General features: G+C 40.7%; 1 protein-coding gene across 1 annotated transcript in view; it reads left to right on the forward strand.

Moving 5' to 3' along the window:
- Nucleotides 1-2,302, forward strand: part of LOC136232475 (protein CLT1, chloroplastic) — a 29,597-nt gene extending 27,295 nt beyond the window's left edge. The window contains exon 11 of the mRNA XM_066021657.1: nt 2,102-2,302. Coding sequence (XP_065877729.1) covers nt 2,102-2,196 — 95 coding nt within the window. The 3' untranslated portion in view covers nt 2,197-2,302. The remainder of the gene's footprint in view (nt 1-2,101) is intronic.
- The last annotated feature ends 17,377 nt before the right edge of the window (nt 2,303-19,679 follow it).

Below are 19,679 nucleotides of genomic sequence, written 5' to 3' on the forward strand. Positions count from 1 at the left end.
AGAAGGATTCTGGAAAAGATGAACAATGGTGGAGAGATGATGAACAAATTGTATATATAACAGGATGTTGGTAAGGAATAACAGTTTTTCTCATAAGTCCATGAATTCCTTCATTGAATCAGTAGACGAGAGAGAGGATGCAGTGGTAGAGAGAAGATGATGAACAATGGTAGGTAGAGAGAAGATGATGAACAGTAGTATTTATTTAGTCAAAGGGTGTTATTGTATTTTTATGTAAGTGTAGTGTATGGTGGGTCCCATTTTTAAGTTAGTAATGGTCAAACAGACATTGACCGGGCATAAATCGGAGAAATGCATATAATTATCCAATCATCCATATTTGAGGTATATTTTTGGGACGAAATGTAATTCAGGTACGAAAGTGTGAACCGAGGTATGTTTCAGGTACTATTGATGTAATTTACTCTATATATATATATATAAGCATCATCATCGAAATCGTAACAGACGCAGAACAAGAAAAAGAAATGGCTCTCTCACCTCATCTTTTGACACTCGTCATCTCTCTTTTGTTACTCCTCCCTTCATCTGCTTCTACTAGGTTCAGTGAAAAGGTATCAGAAAATGTTCAGAATCAGATCTGCTCAAAAACCAGTGACCTAACCTACTGCTCCCAATTTTTGAAATCAATTCCTGATGCAAACACAACTACTCTTCATGATCTTACCCAAACTGTCATTAGCTTAGCACACAACACATCTGATGATAATCACGCGACTATGGAATCGTTGATATCCCGTTTCGTTCCAATCTGGTAAATTTTCCGACGCCAGTGCAGCAACCAAGGATGCCGGTACGGATGCTCACAAACGCGAAAATGAGTGTAGTCCCTTTGAATCAATCTAGTAACTAGATCATTCAATATGATGTGGGAAAGGAGAGTAATATTTCAAGTGTCTGATTAAAAGAAACAGAGTTGAATCAATAAAAAGTAAATGTGCATCATTCAGCAGATCTCAACCTGCATTTGAAATCTCATTTGTTAGGTTATGTTATATTCTCAAAAGATTATGTTATTCACCGTGATGCTTGGATGAACTTATTAAGATAATTGAAATATACCTAAAGAGAGTGAAACTCAATGATTTTAGAAAGAAATTAATAAAGAGGAGAGAGAAAGAAGAAAAAAAATAAAAAAAAAATTAAAGAAAAATGGAGAAGATGGTGTAATTGGTTTTTATTTTTTATTTTGTGGTTTGTTTGTGATAATTAGATAATAAGAGAATTTAATTTATAAAAAAAATATAATAACCAAATTAACTCTTTTTCCTTTGACTTTTAACACCGTTAGTCAATTTGATATGTGTTTGCTAACAGAATGAACCTCAAGGTACCATTTTGTAAACTTTTAAACCATAAAGATGCAATCGAAAACAGGTGTAACCACAAAATTTATTTTTATACTTTTTCCTAAATAAAATTGCTAGTCTATTTTTTTTTTTTTCTTTTTTGCAGAGTGTATTTAATCTTTCTTGTAACAAATTTACAATTACAAATGTTGAGGCTTTAAAAAGTGTGGGACCTAAAATAAGGGTTTTAGTGGTTTTATGGTTAAGCTGATCCGACACCCACGAATCAATGCCCGATGCGAATATTTGAATCATCTCTAACTCTCTTCCTGCAGCTTTGTTCAAGCAACTCTTTGGCAACGTAAATACTGCTCCAAATGAAGCTCGGTTAGATGAATGAAAAATCATAATTTTTAAAGTACTAAGCTTTAAATAATCGAGGAGTAAATTACACCAATGGTACTTAAATTATATCTCAATTCACACTTTGATACCTAAATTACATTTTGTCTCAAAAATATACTTCAACTAAGGGTGACTGGACAATTTAATGTAATCTTCCGGTAAAGGATCGGTCAACCCATTTTACAAAAAAAAATTTGGACCAACATAGATTAATTAACCTAAAAATACTAAATTACCCTTTAAACACTATATTATTACATGCCTACTCTATCTCTTCCATTTACTTATCCCTTTCCTTTTCTGGGCTAAACGTGTATCTTTCTCTCTCTAAACCTGTAACAAGCTTATTTTTAAAAAAAATTAGGGATTTTAGTGTAATTTTGCAGGTAGAGAAGAATGGAAGCACACAAAAGAAGCTGGTCTCCCTTTCCTTTTCTGCAAATCTTTGTATCTCTTACCGTTTCTGTTGCACTCTACATAAACCTATTGATAGCGTGCGCGCCTAGGTAGAGTTTTCTAATGACGATTAAATGTGTATTGTGGTGAATGTGCTATGAATATGGATGTGATCTTTTAAATGTTCTTAACTCTACTAGATGCTACGGCTACTTAGGGGCAAGTGTACCCCGTCGTATCAAGTAATAATCCGGTTAAGACCGGGTATCGAATCCACGGGATTTATAATTACAAGTATTAGATGACTCGGTTTCGTATGTTATTTAAGCGGTGATTACTTTGGGGTGAAGCAAGATACAACTACACACTATCCTAACTATTGGCGACTCAGATTTGTGTAGCTAAAACCCTATGAAGCGGGATGAATATTGATAAGTTATAACCGCGATGAATAATGACTCTAAATGTATACGGGTAATAATTTACTCTTGCAAAGACGACTAAGTATAGTAGGACCGACCCGTGAAATACTTAGACTACGTAATTCCTAGTCAAGGCGTGTCTAATGCGGGGGAATTAGAAACTAGGGCCCGTAAGTTCCGTGGCTTTTCAATTCCTACGGTTTCCGGTTTGTCACTTCCGGTAGGGCAACACCTATATAACTCCCTAAAGATAACCCGAATGGCGTCGGAAATCGCGTTCTCCTACACAATAGTCAATTATCAATATCAAAACAAGTAGCAAATACTAACACGTAAAGGGAAATAGAGATTATAAATCATGAAATTATAAATATGAAATGTATATAAATGGGATACAACCAAGCCTAGTACATAGGAAGAGTACAAGCTAATTAGCACGTAAAAAGGGGAGAATCCGCCCTTGAAACTAGCTAACCGGACTCAAAGCCGTCTCCTAGGTCGTGGAGGTGGAACTCTCGAGCTTGGTGACGAATGGTGGAGCGGAACTTCGATGGAATACCGGAACAACCGAACAAGCTCTCGAGGTGGAGAGTTTAGCTACAAAAACTGAATCTATACTACAACAAGTAACGAAATAAGTATAGTTTGCTCTCTAGTGTGTAAATTATTTCTTGGTGTCAAATGAAGTTCAAGAGCTTCTTATTTATAGACATCAAGCAAGGGCAAGTTTGTAATTTCACAAAGCACAAGTATGGAGCAACATTATTTGGTGCAGAAATCCCATGATACGCCCCGCGTAAATTGGTCTACGCCCCGCGTAAATGCCCATTCCGTCAGAAATCTCCTGCATGTGGACCAATTCGTTGTCTTGTTGTCTCAAGCACGCCCTGCGTAAAGGATTGTACGCCCCGCGTGTTTGAGTCTCTGAAGTTTTATAGCTTGAATTGGTGCTTTTACGCCGTGCGTAGCTGAAGTACGCCCCGCGTAAAAGAGTCTCTGATCTTTTTACGTTGAAGAACTGCCTTTTACGCCCCGCGTATATGGTGATACGCCCCGCGTATGGAGAGTTGACTCTGGGAGACAATGCAATCTGACTTACAGGATTAGGCCAATTATTACCGACATGTGTCATACACCCCGCGTAGAGTGGCATACACCCCGCGTATGCTGAGTCAGTTCCACATGGCTTCTGCGGATAAGGCAATCATTACCGACACCATGTTTCACGCCCCATGTAGAGGATTATACGCCCCGCGTATGGAGTGGATTTTTGCTCCTTTCTCGTACCTGAAATACAAAACTTGAGAGCCGAGTTAGCTTGACGTTTTTATTTCCTAAACTAATCAAAAACGAGGAAAATAAACTGAAAGTACGAGATTTATTTTTATTTATTTATTTTATCAAAAACACTTTATTTTTATAATTAAACTTATTTATTTTATCCAAAATCAACCCGTAAATCACGCTGAAAGATAGGGGTAAAATACCCCTATCAAACCTCCTTGGACTTTAAAGTTTTACTTGTCCTCAAGTAAAAGAAATCGAAAGACAAAGGATTGAGAAAATTAAGAAACAAACCGAAGGTTGGTTTTGCCAAGTGCGTGATTTCAAAGTTATGGTTTTGTACGAAGGTTTCGGTAAGTACCTACGCAAACAATTGAGTACAAAAACTTGTTTGAAACCTCCATGATCAAGATTTAGTAGGCAATATTAACGGGGGTTGATTATCTTTTGAGAACCCGATAGTACCTCACCAAGGGATTTCGCTCTTACGCTCAATTTTAGGTGGGTCGGTGTTTTAGCACTCTTCTTTGCACTTACTCGAGATCATATTGAATTTGCATTTTTATCCGGGTTTTTCCTCCTAAAATATGGTTAGGCAATATTAAAAATGAACCCGGAGGGGGGTTGTAATGTGGGTGGCTTCTTTAGTGGTTATTTTAAAGAAACTCGAGTTCAAAAATACCGTTTTGTGATTGCACCGCATCATTGCTTATTTTGGCCTTGGCGAATTTTACAAGATATACTTCAAAATTGCTCGGGTGGAGCTTGAGAATGCCTTTTTATTTTTATTGTATCCTTCATTTTGATAGAGGCACAAAAACAATATTTTGAGAACTAATGGTGCTCATTTGCTAAGGCCGTGACTTATTTCGGGTAATTCGGGTGCAACTTGATTATGTCGGTATTTGAACAAGAGGAAAAAGGGTTAAATGTTAAGAGGGTATTAACAAAAAAGTTGGTTAATAGGCTCGAGGGGGTTTTCTAATGTTCAATGAAAACGAGAAAAATAAATTAAGAAAAATTAGCCTAAGTGGGCTCGGTTTATCATCTATTGCCTTTTTACCACAATAAGTGTACTTAACCCGGTATTGGATGCAAATTCTATGAGTCGAGTGAAGTCAAAGCTCTCAAAAAATTGTGAAAGAATTAGAGTTCCCGTACGAACTCTTTTAGGCTCAAAAATACCTCACAAAGATTCGGGTTTAAATTGTGTACTATCAAGTTTTCGCTAAATTCTCAACTATCCCGTTTTTATTGCCTTTTTAAAGTTCATTATGGAGATAGCATTTGGGTTAAGACTCAATGCCTAAGCTTTGCACAAATTCCCTAACTTTAAGATCAAGACTAAAATTTCTTAATCGAATCATTCCTTTATGTTCCAACGTTTTTATTTTTGATGACAAATAACGGAACTTTAATTAATTTCTGAAGGAGGGATAACGCGTCGGGAAAATTTAAAAGAGTCAATAAATTAGTTTAATTATTTTGTTGTTATTAAATTTTTATTTTTGTTTTTGGTAGTGCAAAACAAACGTTAAGTGCGGGGTTGCACGTCCCTCCGCGTTATTTAAAATGACGCCTATTCCAAGGGCGTCGCCAAAAAGAAACTAAAACAAAAAACAAAAATAAAGCTAAGGAAGGGAAAGAAGAAGACCCTTAGTGGTCAGGGGCCCTACGCGAGGCGTGCCCAGGGGGGCGCCCCGCGTAGGGTGGCATTTTTAATGCGTTATGAGTCAGAGACTCAAAGACGCGAGGCGTAATGGCGGGGGCGCCCCGCGTAAGTTGTTGTTTTTATTGTATTTGGAGTCAGAGACTCAAATACGCGGGGCGTAATAGGGGACGCCCCGCGTGTTGGAGGTTCTGAACTTTTTTGTGTATGAAAATAAAGAGTACGCGGGGTGTACTATGGGGTGCGCCCTGCGTGCAGTTATTATAAACAACAAAAATAAACGCAAAAATAGCACGAAACATAAACGGAAATTACTAATAGATTAGGAAATAAAAAGATAGTACATCAGAACATGAAAACATCAAAACATCAAAAGAAAATGGAAAACAAAAAGAAATGGAACTATGGTTGAGGTGGAGGTGGATTGTCATGGAGGTTGAAGTAGGAAGCGAAGGAAGCGGTGAGGGCATCAAAACGAGAGTCGATATGAGCCCGGTTCTCACGTTGTTGTGCCTCAATGGTGTCGAAGCGGGTGTCAAAATGGGCCCGATCACGACGTTGGTTATCCTCCAAGATATCCAACCGAGCGTAAAGGGCATTGAAGTCGTGAAGGGGTGGAGGACTAAAATTGAGACCCAAGCTCGAGTCCGAGTCACCTTCCGCATTGGAGTTGGCTGCCCCCGAGGTCTCACCCGGGCCGGAGGTCGAACGGTTAAGAGACTTAAAGGCGTTTTTATCAACGGGCCGAGGCAAAAGGCTCGGGAGGCGATCAAGGGCAGCGTCACCGAGAGTGGTGAGGGCGAAGATGGTGACGAGGTGGCCAAAATCGAGTTTGGCCCGCTTCCGGATGGGTGTGGCATGGAGGTGAACAGCCACGTGATAGGCAAGGTCATAGGTGAGCCCATTGATAAAACAGTAGAGGGCCAACAGTTCGTGTTTGTTGACCTTAGATGCCTCGGACTTCCCCGAGAAGTAAAATGAAATGAAGCGGTGGAGAAGTTGGAGGATAGGGTCACGGATGAGAGATGGGCGAAGGTTGGAGACGTGATAGTCACCGGACCCCGTAATGGAGGCCCAAAACTCATGAGCCACAACGCCGTCGGGCCAACTGGACCTGCCTCCCTCCGTTTGGAAAGTGAAATGGTGTTGGAGCCATTAGGTGTCAATGGAAAATGGGCGGTTGTGGAGGCGAAAGTTGAAGAGGGCGGCTCCGGGGACGTTGTTGGAGGTGAGGGTGGTGTAGAATTCCACCACTAGTGATGGGTACACCCGCCGATGCGTAGAGTAGATGTCGTACCAACCGAGGGCACGGAGGCGAGCTTCGAAGGGAATGCCTAAATCATATTGATCAAGCACGCTTCGTTGGATATAGGGAAGCTCCATGATAGTGGCGGCACAAAGATCTTCATACCTTTAGGCCTCCTCCTCGGTGAGGAGATGAAAAGGGGCCCGGTATTGGCGGGTGAGTGGTGGAGTTTCCTCCCGGTCGGGTGGTGGTTGTTGATTTTGGGCGGAGCGTGTGGTGCGAGCTCGACGAGCTTGCATTTGTTGGTCGAGGGGGGTGTTAACGGCGGCTCGTTTGCTTCGGGTCATGATTATATGAGGAAGAAGGGAGAAGGAATGAAGAGAGAGTAGGAGATGAATGTTTGTGAAGAGTTGGGGTAGTTGTGAGGAAGGAAAGGGAGAAAAAGGGAGGATATATATAGGGGAGAAGTGGGGAATCCAAGCAAAGCTCAGATTCCCAGAGGGGTACGCGGGGCGTAAAGGGGCTACGCCACGCGTATCCCTCCCCCTGATGTTATTTTACGCAAGATCGGTGAGATACGTGCGGCGTAGACAGGGTTATGCCACGCGTATCGGACCTCCTGCTCCTTTTTATGACAAAAAGGGCGGAGACGCGGGACGTAATTGGGGTTACGCCCCGCGTAAGCGGACGAGAGATGAAGGATGTTTGTGGTTTTTTTTTTTTTTTTTGGTAATTTTCTGATTTTTGAATTTATGAGTGTTTAATGATTTTTAATTGTTTTATGATTTTTATGTTTTATTTATGATTCTTTTTTAATTTTTATTAATTTATAATTAAGGGGGTAGTTAATGAAAATTTATAATGGAGGGAAGTTGGAAATTTGAATTTGAAAGGATGGGATTTGATTGGGTGGAAGAGGAGGTGGAGTGTGGAAGTGGGAAAGTTGTATAGGGAAGAGGAGTGATGGGAAGTTGGAGAGAGATGGAGTTGCCATGGGGAGTTGTGATTCACAACTCCTCGAGGATACACGCGGCGTACCCTAGGGTACGCCCCGCGTGTCCTCTACGTGGCATTTATTAAACAAGAGCTTGTTTTAGGAAAAACGTACGCGGGGCGCAAATTCAGGTACGCCGCGCGTAGTGTGTCCTTTATTAAGTAAAAAAGGGGTAGACACACAACTACGCGGGGCGCACGGGGTTGTACGCCGCGCGTATTTTAAGAGTTTTGGATTAATGTGGGATTTGTTTTTCTTTATGAAAATAAAAGAAAAAGGGAGAAAATAAAATAAAGTAAAAATGAAGACAATAATGCAAAATAAAAAAAAGGAGATAACGTTTATAATACATATAGACAAGTGGTTCAAGGAATTCAAACCGATGCTACGTTTTGAGTCGAAATAGCTCGACTTTCTTATATGGCGGCTTATTGCAAGACGTCCGCATTGGAGCTTGACGGGTCCGAACTCCTATTGTTGAGGAGCGTTATCACTTGCCCGGATTCCCTATTCTTACCCCGCGGATTTTGTTCAGTGTTTGCCGGGAGGGTTCCTAGTGGCCTTTCTTGTTGTTGACGGTTTAGGTGGGCCACCTGACGGCTAAGATCCCTACAAAACACTTCGCTATCGGAAAGACGGGTTAATATGTCCTTCAACAAGGACGTGACCGATTGGTCGTGTACATTGTTGGAAGGTGGAGCGTTTCGATTACCGGGCGGCTTGTGATTGCCCGAGCCCGTTTTCCCGAAATTCTTGCTCAAAGCCGTATGGGGGCCTCAACACGTTATTATTATTGCCATATGATAAGTTCGGGTGTTGGTACCGAGGCCTCCATCCGCCGTTATTATTATTATTGTGGTGAGAATAGGAGTTCGGATGGGAATTATACCTTTGGTTACCTCCTATATAACTTACGTTTTCGGCATCGCCGGCGAAGGGCCTACCGATTTGGCAATTAAATGCATCATGGTCTCCACCACAGTGAGTGCACATCAGGACCTGCACACTTTTATTGAGGCTCAATTGGGCGATCAACGAGTCAAGCTTCTTGTTCATTTCAGCTATGGAGCTTTTCGGAGCCTCTTTCTCCACAGCGAATGTCTGGTGTCGCGACGGGCCGACAAGCCGATCCTCTTGCCATTGCACACTTTTCCTTGCGAGCTCATGAATGAGCTCGTAGGCCTCACTAGCTGACTTCCGAAATAGATCCCCACCTGCAGCGGAATCGACAGTCGCACGGTTAGTGGGAGTTAACCCGTGGTAAAAAGTGCTTACCAAGTCGTGCTTTGGGATGTCATAGTGGGGGCAGTTTCGGAGCAACTTCCGGAACCTAGCCCATACTGCGTGAAGGGCCTCGCATTCCAACTACCTGAAGGATGTAATATCGGTTCGTAGCTTGACTGTTTTGGACGGCGGAAAATAGTAGGAAAGGAACTCATTTTCGAGCTCTTCCCATGACGTGATGGATCCCGCCTCCAATGAGTGTAGCCATTCCAACGCCTGCCCTGTCAATGAAAAAGGAAACAATTTCAGTCTCACAGCCTCAACGGGAACACCATTTTTCCGAGAGGTATCGACACACATAAGAAATTTATCCAAATGTTCGTTGGGGTTCTTATGGAGTTCCCCTCCGAATTGACCATATTGTTGTATCAATTGGATCATTCCGATCTTGATCTCGTATGTGTTGGCCGGGATCGTGGGAGCGACAATGCCATTACGATTCTGGGGGCGATGCGGAGCGAGGATTTCCATCATCGAACGCGTATCATTTCCCCCGCGGACGTTGTTCACGTGTGGCCTTTGGTTTCCGTTGGGTTGGTTGACCTCGGTGTTGGGGTTTGCCATTCTCTCTTTTCGAATCCTACAAAGAGTACGTTCAATTTCGAGATCAATAGGAATAAGAGAATCACTTTTCGATCGGGTGTGCATAAAGTAAAAAGAAGTATAAAAGGTTATCAACAAGAAAGACTAATGTTAGTCAAAGTATATATAAACAATTTATACAAAAAGAATGCTTAAACTAACAATGAAACGTTTTTGTCTAATATTGTAGGAGATTATAAATCCCCGGCAACGGCGCCAAAAACTTGATAGCGTGCGCGCCTAGGTAGAGTTTTCTAATGACGATTAAATGTGTATTGTGGTGAATGTGCTATGAATATGGATGTGATCTTTTAAATGTTCTTAACTCTACTAGATGCTACGGCTACTTAGGGGCAAGTGTACCCCGTCGTATCAAGTAATAATCCGGTTAAGACCGGGTATCGAATCCACGGGATTTATAATTACAAGTATTAGACGACTCGGTTTCGTATGTTATTTAAGCGGTGATTACTTTGGGGTGAAGCAAGATACAACTACACACTATCCTAACTATTGGCGACTCAGATTTGTGTAGCTAAAACCCTATGAAGCGGGATGAATATTGATAAGTTATAACCGCGATGAATAATGACTCTAAATGTATACGGGTAATAATTTACTCTTGCAAAGACGACTAAGTATAGTAGGACCGACCCGTGAAGTACTTAGACTACGTAATTCCTAGTCAAGGCGTGTCTAATGCGGGGGAATTAGAAACTAGGGCCCGTCAGTTCCGTGGCTTGTCAATTCCTACGGTTTCCGGTTTGTCACTTCCGGTAGGGCAACACCTATATAACTCCCTAAAAATAACCCGAATGGCGTCGAAAATCGCGTTCTCCTACACAATAGTCAATTATCAATATCAAAACAAGTAGCAAATACTAACACGTAAAGGGAAATAGAGATTATAAATCATGAAATTATAAATATGAAATGTATATAAATGGGATACAACCAAGCCTAGTACATAGGAAGAGTACAAGCTAATTAGCACGTAAAAAGGGGAGAATCCGCCCTTGAAACTAGCTAACCGGACTCAAAGCCGTCTCCTAGGTCGTGGAGGTGGAACTCTCGAGCTTGGTGACGAATGGTGGAGCGGAACTTCGATGGAATGCCGGAACAACCGAACAAGCTCTCGAGGTGGAGAGTTTAGCTACAAAAACTGAATCTATACTACAACAAGTAACGAAATAAGTATAGTTTGCTCTCTAGTGTGTAAATTATTTCTTGGTGTCAAATGAAGTTCAAGAGCTTCTTATTTATAGACATCAAGCAATGGCAAGTTTGTAATTTCACAAAGCACAAGTATGGAGCAACATTATTTGGTGCAGAAATCCCATGATACGCCCCGCGTAAATGCTCATTCCGTCAGAAATCTCCTGCATGTGGACCAATTCGTTGTCTTGTTGTCTCAAGCACGCCATGCGTAAAGGATTGTACGCCCCGCGTGTTTGAGTCTCTGAAGTTTTATAGCTTGAATTGGTGCTTTTACGCCGTGCGTAGCTGAAGTACGCCCCGCGTAAAAGAGTCTCTGATCTTTTTACGTTGAAGAACTGCCTTTTACGCCCCGCGTATATGGTGATACGCCCCGTGTATGGAGAGTTGACTCTGGGAGACAATGCAGTCTGACTTACAGGATTAGGCCAATTATTGCCGACATGTGTCATACGCCCCGCGTAGAGTGGCATACGCCCCGCGTATGCTGAGTCAGTTCCACATGGCTTCTGCGGATAAGGCAATCATTACCGACACCATGTTTCACGCCCCGCGTAGAGGATTATACGCCCCGCATATGGAGTGGATTTTTGCTCCTTTCTCGTACCTGAAATACAAAACTTGAGAGCCGAGTTAGCTTGACGTTTTTATTTCCTAAACTAATCAAAAACGAGGAAAATAAACTGAAAGTACGAGATTTATTTTTATTTCTTTATTTTATCAAAAACACTTTATTTTTATAATTAAACTTATTTATTTTATCCAAAATCAACCCGTAAATCACGCTGAAAGATAGGGGTAAAATACCCCTATTACCTATATCTTTCTGTCTCTAACCTGTAGCATGCTCGAGCCCAGCTTCTTCCATGGCGGTGAGAGAATCTGCAAATCGTCGTCTCCCTTTCCTTTTCTATTTCACTCTCTCTAAACCTGTATCTTTCTCTCTCTAAACCTGTAGCATGCTCGAGCCCAGCTTCTTCCATGGCGGTCAGAGAACCTGTAAATCCTTGTCTCCCTTTCCTTTTGTGTAGCTCCATAATTTGATATCAATTTGATATTTTAGAGAAAACCATAATTCAAGCAATGAAAATACCAATTATTGTGCTCTATGAAACAACATCTCTTCAATTTATTTTTTGGAACAGCAAAGAAGCTGAAATGACCATTTTTTAGCACATAATAAGATTGAAAAAGGAGAAATGAAAAATTAGCAAAGAAACTGAAGTGAACAGAAAATACTACAATTTTGATGTGTATAATTAGTTGAAAAAAGAGAGATGAAAAATTAGTTTACAATTAATCAAAGAAGATTGATTCATTATCTCAGGTGAGAAAAAAAGAGAGGAGATAGAAACGTATTTCAGGAGAGAGAAACAAAAAGAGCATATAGATTTGAGGAGAGAGAAATAAAAAGAGAGACAAAAAGAGAGAGTTGAAAGAGAGTAAAATGGGTCCCACTTTTTAGTATTCCATTGGTCAAACAAGTTTTTACTGGTTATTTCCGGTCGTGGATATTTAAATGTCCGGTCACTTATAGTTGGAATATATTTTTGAGACAAAATGTAATCTAGATACCAAAATGTGAGTTAGTATATAATTCAGGCACCTTTCATATAATTTACCCAATAACTGAGCACCGAGAGATTTTGATTGAACTCTATGACAAAATGTCATCCATGTTTCCCTAGCACAGCTGGATTGAACTCCCGGAGTTTCTTAAACCCCAAACCATCCATCATCTTGGGAAATTTACATAGAAATTCACTTTTAAAAAAATATTTATAATTATGTCAAGTCATAATTTTGAATTATATCAAACTAATAAAATTATGAGAAAAGTACAAAAATAAACTTTGTGCTTACACCTGTTTTCGATTGCAGTCTTGTGGTTTAAAAATTTACAAAATGGTACCTTGAGGTTCATTCCGTTAGCAAACACATACCAAATTGACTAACGGTGTTAAAAGTCAAAGGGAAAAGAGTTAATTTGATCCTTATATTTATTTATTTTATAAATTAAACCCCTCTTATTATCTAATTATCACAAAAATACTCAAAATAAAAAATAAAAATCAATTACACCATCTTCTCTATTTTTTTTTTCTCTTCTCTCTCCTTTTTTCCTATTTTCTCTCTCTAAAAATACCTAACTTAAAAAAAATTGAATTGAGTTATTACTGATTTACAATTCTCCTAAATAAATTTAATTTCTGAAGATAATAATTGAATTACTTTCGCCTCATCCATGGCCAGAGTAGGAAAGCTCACCAAGCTCAAGTCCGTTCTGAAGAAATTGAACTCATTTAAGAAGCAAAGCTGGTCTAGCGGAAGCTTAATCGCTGCTATGATTCCTCCTCCTCCTACTCCGGCGATCTCCACCTTAATTGTGTAGGCAAATCTCACCGACGCTACCTCATCAGCTCTGAAATCATCAATAATCCTCTGTTTCGAGAGCTTGCGGAGAAGTCGGGTGTGTCCGATTGTTTTAGCATTGCATGTGAGGTTGTTTTGTTTGAGCACTTGCTATGGATGCTTGAGAATGTCGATGCTCAGCCTAAGTCCCTTGACGAGCTCGTTGAGTTCTACGCTTGCTAGCTCATGAATGTCGGAATTCAAATATCATCGGTGATCTTGATTTAGGGGAGATGATCGGAGATTCGATTATGTTAATTGGTGGTTGGTATATATAAATATATAGTGAGAGACAGAGAGTTGTAAATTTAATTTAATAATGATAAATTAGCGGTGCAGAAAACAAACAAAGATTTTAGATAGTTACGATGAAGATGAGTTGAAAGAGGGAGGGTTTAATTATTTTCAATGGTGAGGATTAACACATATCTACCAGCTAATCTTTGAACTTGATGATCAATATCTGTAATTCTCTCTTCTTCATCTAATAATGCTAAGCTGTTTTGCTCAATTATTAAAATATCACATTTGGATTGTGTGATAATTGTTGTTTTATGATATCAAGTTAGCTAATTAAAGATTAGATTTAGAAAGAGATGGAAATTCAATTGATTTTAGAGGGAGAAATTAACAAAGAGGAGAGAGAAAGAAGAATAAAAATAAGAAATTAAAGAGAGAAGGAGAAATTGTGTATTTGATTTTTATTTTTTTTATTTTAGGGTTTATTTGTGATAATTAGATAATAAGGGAGATTAATTTATAAAATAAATAAATATAAGGACCAAATTAACTCTTTTCCCTTTGACTTTTAACGCCGTTAGTCAATTTGGTATGTGTTTGCTAACGGAATGAACCTCAAGGTACCATTTTGCAAACTTTTAAACCACAAGACTGCAATCGAAAACAGGTGTAACCACAAGGTTTATTTTTGTACATTTCCCTAAAATTATTATCTTCAAAGATTAAAGTTTATCTTCTTCTTCTTCTTCTTCTTCTTCTTCTTCTTCGGTTTATCTTCTTTGGTTTATCGTCTTCAATTTTTGATACCAATCGTTAGCAATTTTTGAGATTATTTACATATTATGTTCAATTTCCCGTAGAAATTGTATGTTTTTAGCTATACGCCTGCTTTTTTCATTGATCTTGCCTCTTTCTTCATATGTAATGGTATAGTTTCAATTTCCTCTATTTTCCACTATTTCCTTCATTGTTGTCGCATTTGTGACGAAATTTGTTGTATTTCGTCGCAAATGGGACAACTCTTGTTGCAGATGCCACAATTCTTCTTGTAGATGCGACATCACAGCAGTTCAATTGTTATATTTTTTTTCTTTCCATCCTAATCCTCTTCCACAGACACTAATTCTTCAAAGGTTGAATGAAACATAATCTCCTCTTTTTATAAACCACCGTCTTTTCGTCGGTTTGGGATGGTGAAGAAGACGTTGAGAGTCTGAGTAAGAATGTGAATTGAAATAAGGGTATTTTTGTCCAAAGTGGATGAAAGTATCTAATTTGGTGAGATGGAAGCAAAGTGAGTTAGATATGTAAATAGACCCTTTTATTTGGGCTAGATTTGTAATTAGTCCATTTATGAATTGGAGTTTAAACTTTTTAAATTAGGTGTAAAAGAATATTTTATTTGGTATATATAGAGAAAAATGACATATTGAAAATTAAGTTTGCTAACAAACACTGGAAAATTGGAAAAATATACTAACATCAAATTGGAAAATGACATAATCTCCTTTAACTTATTTTCCTGCTCAAACAAACACTGAAAAATTAGAAAAATATTTTCTTGCAGAATATTTTTCTCAAAACAAATGGGGTCTTAGTTGTAATTTTGTAGTCAATTACGATATTCATGTAAAAAATCCCATCATCTTCGGCACACACTGTGTCCCAACTCATCCAAATAATACCCTTACACAATGTTCAAATACTTTGATTATCTCATTATTCAAACATATGTAATGTTGCACATTATAAATAAAGAAGAAATAAAACAAATTTATATATACTGTAGCTGAATTGATATATACTCGAATTGTTTTCAATATTACACCAACATTTAGAGTTTATTTGATTTAGCTGTTTTTTTATGTTATAGTTTGTTGTTTGCAATTCTGACATTTGGCTCCAGGCAAATACAAGATAAAGGCCTTTAATAAAAAAAAAAGATAAGTTAAAAAAAAAAACAATATGGTTTCATGTTTTGACGATCTGGTACATATTTTTTGGAACAAAAATAACTTTGTGGTTGGTACCCTTAGCAATTTCGATCACTTTTAGGTTGATTTTACTAAATTTGGCTGTTAACAACATCAAAATGAAAAGGAAAAATTACAAAACTAGGTCAAATGGGAGGCCCATTTACATATTTAACACATTTACTCAACCTATTACATATCTAGACTCATTTTGTGTGACTTTCCAAAAATACCCCCAATATTTACGCGCGGCTCGCCCTATCCCGTCTGACTTCGCATATTCCATACTATGCGAAGTCTGCGAAGTAAATGTTTGGGTTTGCTTGATGAATTTAGTTCGCATATGCGAAGCCTGGATGTGTTTTGAAGCTAATTCGCGAAGTAGTATATAACAAAAAAGGGCAAACAACAACGGATTCTAACATTCAAATCATAACATTATCAAAATTTACAAAAAGATTGCCACAATAACAACATTCAAATCATAACATTATCAAAATTTACAACAAGATTGCCACAATAACTAATCTGGTACCAATTTTGAAACGAAGATTACTCATCCGCTTTAAAATTGGCACCGGATTAAGTTAGGTCCACTTTGAAGATTGGCACCATAGGATGGACGTGTCCCATGGTGCACCCCGAGAATGACACAATCTCTCCTAACGAATCATTTCAGGAGTGAATGTGTCAATCTTGGGGAAGTTCATCCCTATACAGGAAGGAAAATCATCTTCCCTGCAGCCCAGTACGCCGCCTTCCAGAAAGGGATGTTACGTATTCAACCATCTACAGAAAAAATTAACCGTGTTAGTTATGAAAAAGGACGATTTTGGATTCGCGAAATGAAAATTAGCGAAGCATGCGAATGTAAATGTGCATGGGAAGAGGTGATTTTACTTCGCATAACGATTCTTTTGCGAAGTCTGCGAGGTCTGAAATGTGACTATCTACGTCGCATATCGATGCTTTCGCGAAGTCTGAAACGTAAGGATCTATTCGCAGACTTCGCGAACTAATAGATTCGCGAGGTAGATCCATACGTTTCAGACTCTTTCTCTTCGTAGAACGTCGCGAATTCATCGATTCACGAAGTAGATCATCAAGTTTCAGGCTCGTTCTCTTCGCAGATCTCCGCGAATTCATCGACTACGCGAAGTGAATTCATGGAAAACGCAGGAAAAACAGCAGATACTTACATTTTTCGCTCCTAACAGTATGATAAACTGGGAAGAACGACGGAAATAACGTAGAATAACCATTTCTGGAATGGTAACAAGAAGAAAGAAACCAATTAACGAACAGGAAGATGAAGAACCATGGCTTCGTTTTCTAGGGTGAGGAAGTTGCAGAATCAAGAGATGAAAAGAGAACTTCATTGTGATTTGGAAACATGGTGCAGATTTCATGCAATTTAAAGGCAAATAGGAAGATCAAAAGTCTTCAAATCATTAATGGAGGAGCCAAACCGTTTTCGCGCACCAAGGAGAACAGGGGAGAGAAACCGATAGAGTGAGGGGAAGTGGGAAGGGTAGGGGTATTACGGGAAATTCACACAAAATGAGTCTAGATATGTAATAGGTTGAGTAAATGGGTTAAATATGTAAATGGGCCTCCCATTTGACCTAGTTTTGTAATTTTCCCAAATGAAAATTTTCAATAGTTAAATTTTATAGTAAATAATTGGGATACGCGGAACAGTGATCCGAGGTCTCTTCGGGAAAGGTGCTCGTGTTCTCCGAGGGTCGTCTCTGTACGGGGAGCGGTCCCTGGGTACACTCCGACGATCAAGACAGTTAGTTGCTCAAGAGAGTTATATATTCGTTGGAAATGAGTTAGGAAATATGTTACCCGATCCCTTGTCTTGGTGGTCTCCTTCCTATTTATAGCAAGTCCCATTGGGCCTTTGAGACCTCTTGCCCTTTTCCTCCTGGGCCCTATTGGGCCTATGGGCCAGCTGGGCCCAAGGCTGATATTCTGAATCAGGCAGTCCCCCCCCGGCCATGTAATACCGAGTATTTCATGCGAGGTGTAGTCGGGGAGCTGGTAGCCGCTTGCCTGCTTTAGCGAGCAGGAGGAAATTGTGAAAACGCTGCTCGCGTCGTAAGAGAAAGAGACCCTTCCAATTGCCGCATGCGCTTCTAGTTTTTAACGCAAATTTAATTGCCTCCTCATTAATGCTTCTGCATGCGCCGTAAAGTGCCCTTGGATACTGTGCTATGCCGGCGCCTCCGTTTGATATATAAATAGGGGAAAAGAGCTTGTATTTCTTTTTGCAAAGTCTCACTTGGTGTGTATTCTTCGTCTACTCCTTCCCTTGGGTTCCTTGTTTCTTTGCCGGTATTGCGATCTGTGTTCCGCTCTCTGTCAGAATTTGCTGAGCGCCGGGTTTCTCTGCTCGTTGCGATCGTCTGAGAGTGGTTTCCCCTTGTTGTCGAGACGCCGTTTGAGGTCAGTCGTGCCTCTTTCTCATCTTTTCTTTTTTCGTTGTTATTTCGTTAGTTTTTCTTGGGAGGGAGAGTATGTCAGAGGGTTCTTCGCGGGGAGCCTTAAAACGACTGCCGCTAGTGACACCGGGTGACTTTACGCTTCGTGACGCCTCTCGGACGCGATCTGCGAAACGAAAGAGGCGAGTAGGGACGACAGAGGAGGGCGGTGTCGCTGTTGGAAAGACGAGAAAATCCGTCGTGGTACGTGCGCCACCCAGTGTTGAGCGGCCGTTAGGAGGAGTTACCGCTGGCATTCTCGAAGTGACCGTGGTTGTACCGGAGGGCGTGATTATCGAAAAACGACCCTTAGCTTTGATTTACGAAGAGATGCGTGAGAGAGTGTGGACGCGGTCGGCGGGTGTGACTAGTGTTGATGGTAAGCGTTATGAGGGGAGGCAACGTCCGAAGAGGCCGGAGTCCTTCTCGGTGGACGATGCGTATAGCATCATAGTGCCTGCGGACTTGGCTGCCATCTCTGTAGTGTACCGATTGGGGCAGCCCTATGAGTTGGTTGCGCTTGAAGAAGACGATCGAGCTCATCATACGGGTGGAGCAAACGAGCTAGTTGTGTACGAAGAGCAGTTGGAGTCAGGGATGCGGCTACCTCTTCTCCCTTTCTTCGTGGAGGTACTGAAGGAGTATGACTTGTGTCCCGGGCAGATTCATCCAAATGGGTGGAGGATGATGGTGGCGTTCTACTCATTATGTCGATCGGCTGGATATCGAGCTACTGGGCTGGTTTTTCGCGAATTCTTTCGTCCGAATAAAGGACCCCGATCTCAACATGTGACCTTCTCGCATCAAAAGTTCAAGGTTCTTGGCGGGTTGAAGGATAAGGTTCCCGAGTATCGGCATCGTTACTTCCTGGTGAGGAAGTTGGATGGAGATTTCCCTTTCCGGGTGTCATAGAACGGGGACCCCATGGATTCTAGTCGGTGGCTAAAAACGCGACCTATGTTACCATCGGAGGAGCACCTCGTAAAGTACCTAAAGGATCTGCCAACGGATAAGGAGCGCAAGAAAGATGAGGATGAGCTCGTTGGTCATTTCCTTACCGTAGGGTATTACATTTGGAACCAGTGGCGAATGGCTCAGCTAAAAGGCTGGTCGTCGGTGGATTTCGAGAAGTGGAAACGTGGGTATAACTTTTCAACCGGAGAGCTAGCGGAGTTGGAGGCGATATCTGTCAATGTTGCTGTCGTAGGTGAGGGGTCCGGGTTATGGGTTTCGTTTTTTGCATGTGTTGCGTGTGTTTGCTTGAAATATATTGATTGTGTTGTTACTTATGCATGTCCAGGTGATCCTCACGTGAGTATGGATTTCGACCCGAACGAGTTTGGTGTTGGCTTGGAGACTGCGGAGGAAGCATTTGCCGGTGCATCAGGTTCCTTGGCTTCCTTCTCTTCGCTTGAGGATGCGAATCAGGTGGTTCAGAGCATGGGCGGGGTGCTTGCTATGCACGAGGATACTGATGTGACTGGCAATATACCGCAAGGTATGCCCATGCTAGAAAGTGAGCCGAAGGAAGCTGCGGAGGTGATAGCTGCTGAACCTGAAGAGGTCGAGAACCAGATGCAAGGAGTGCTTACCCGGAAGCGTAAGAAAGAGAAAGCTAAGTCAGTTGCCGGAACTGAAGCCGAGAAAGTATGTGCGGGTGATGATACTGCTGGGGCAAGCGACGGTTCTAAGTGAGCGTGTACCGATGGCGGGACCGAGCTTTCAGCGGAGATGATGGATCGGGTAGGTGATCACCCAGAG

The sequence above is a fragment of the Euphorbia lathyris genome, chromosome 6 (assembly GCF_963576675.1).
Source record: "Euphorbia lathyris chromosome 6, ddEupLath1.1, whole genome shotgun sequence".
Lineage (NCBI taxonomy): Eukaryota > Viridiplantae > Streptophyta > Magnoliopsida > Malpighiales > Euphorbiaceae > Euphorbia > Euphorbia lathyris.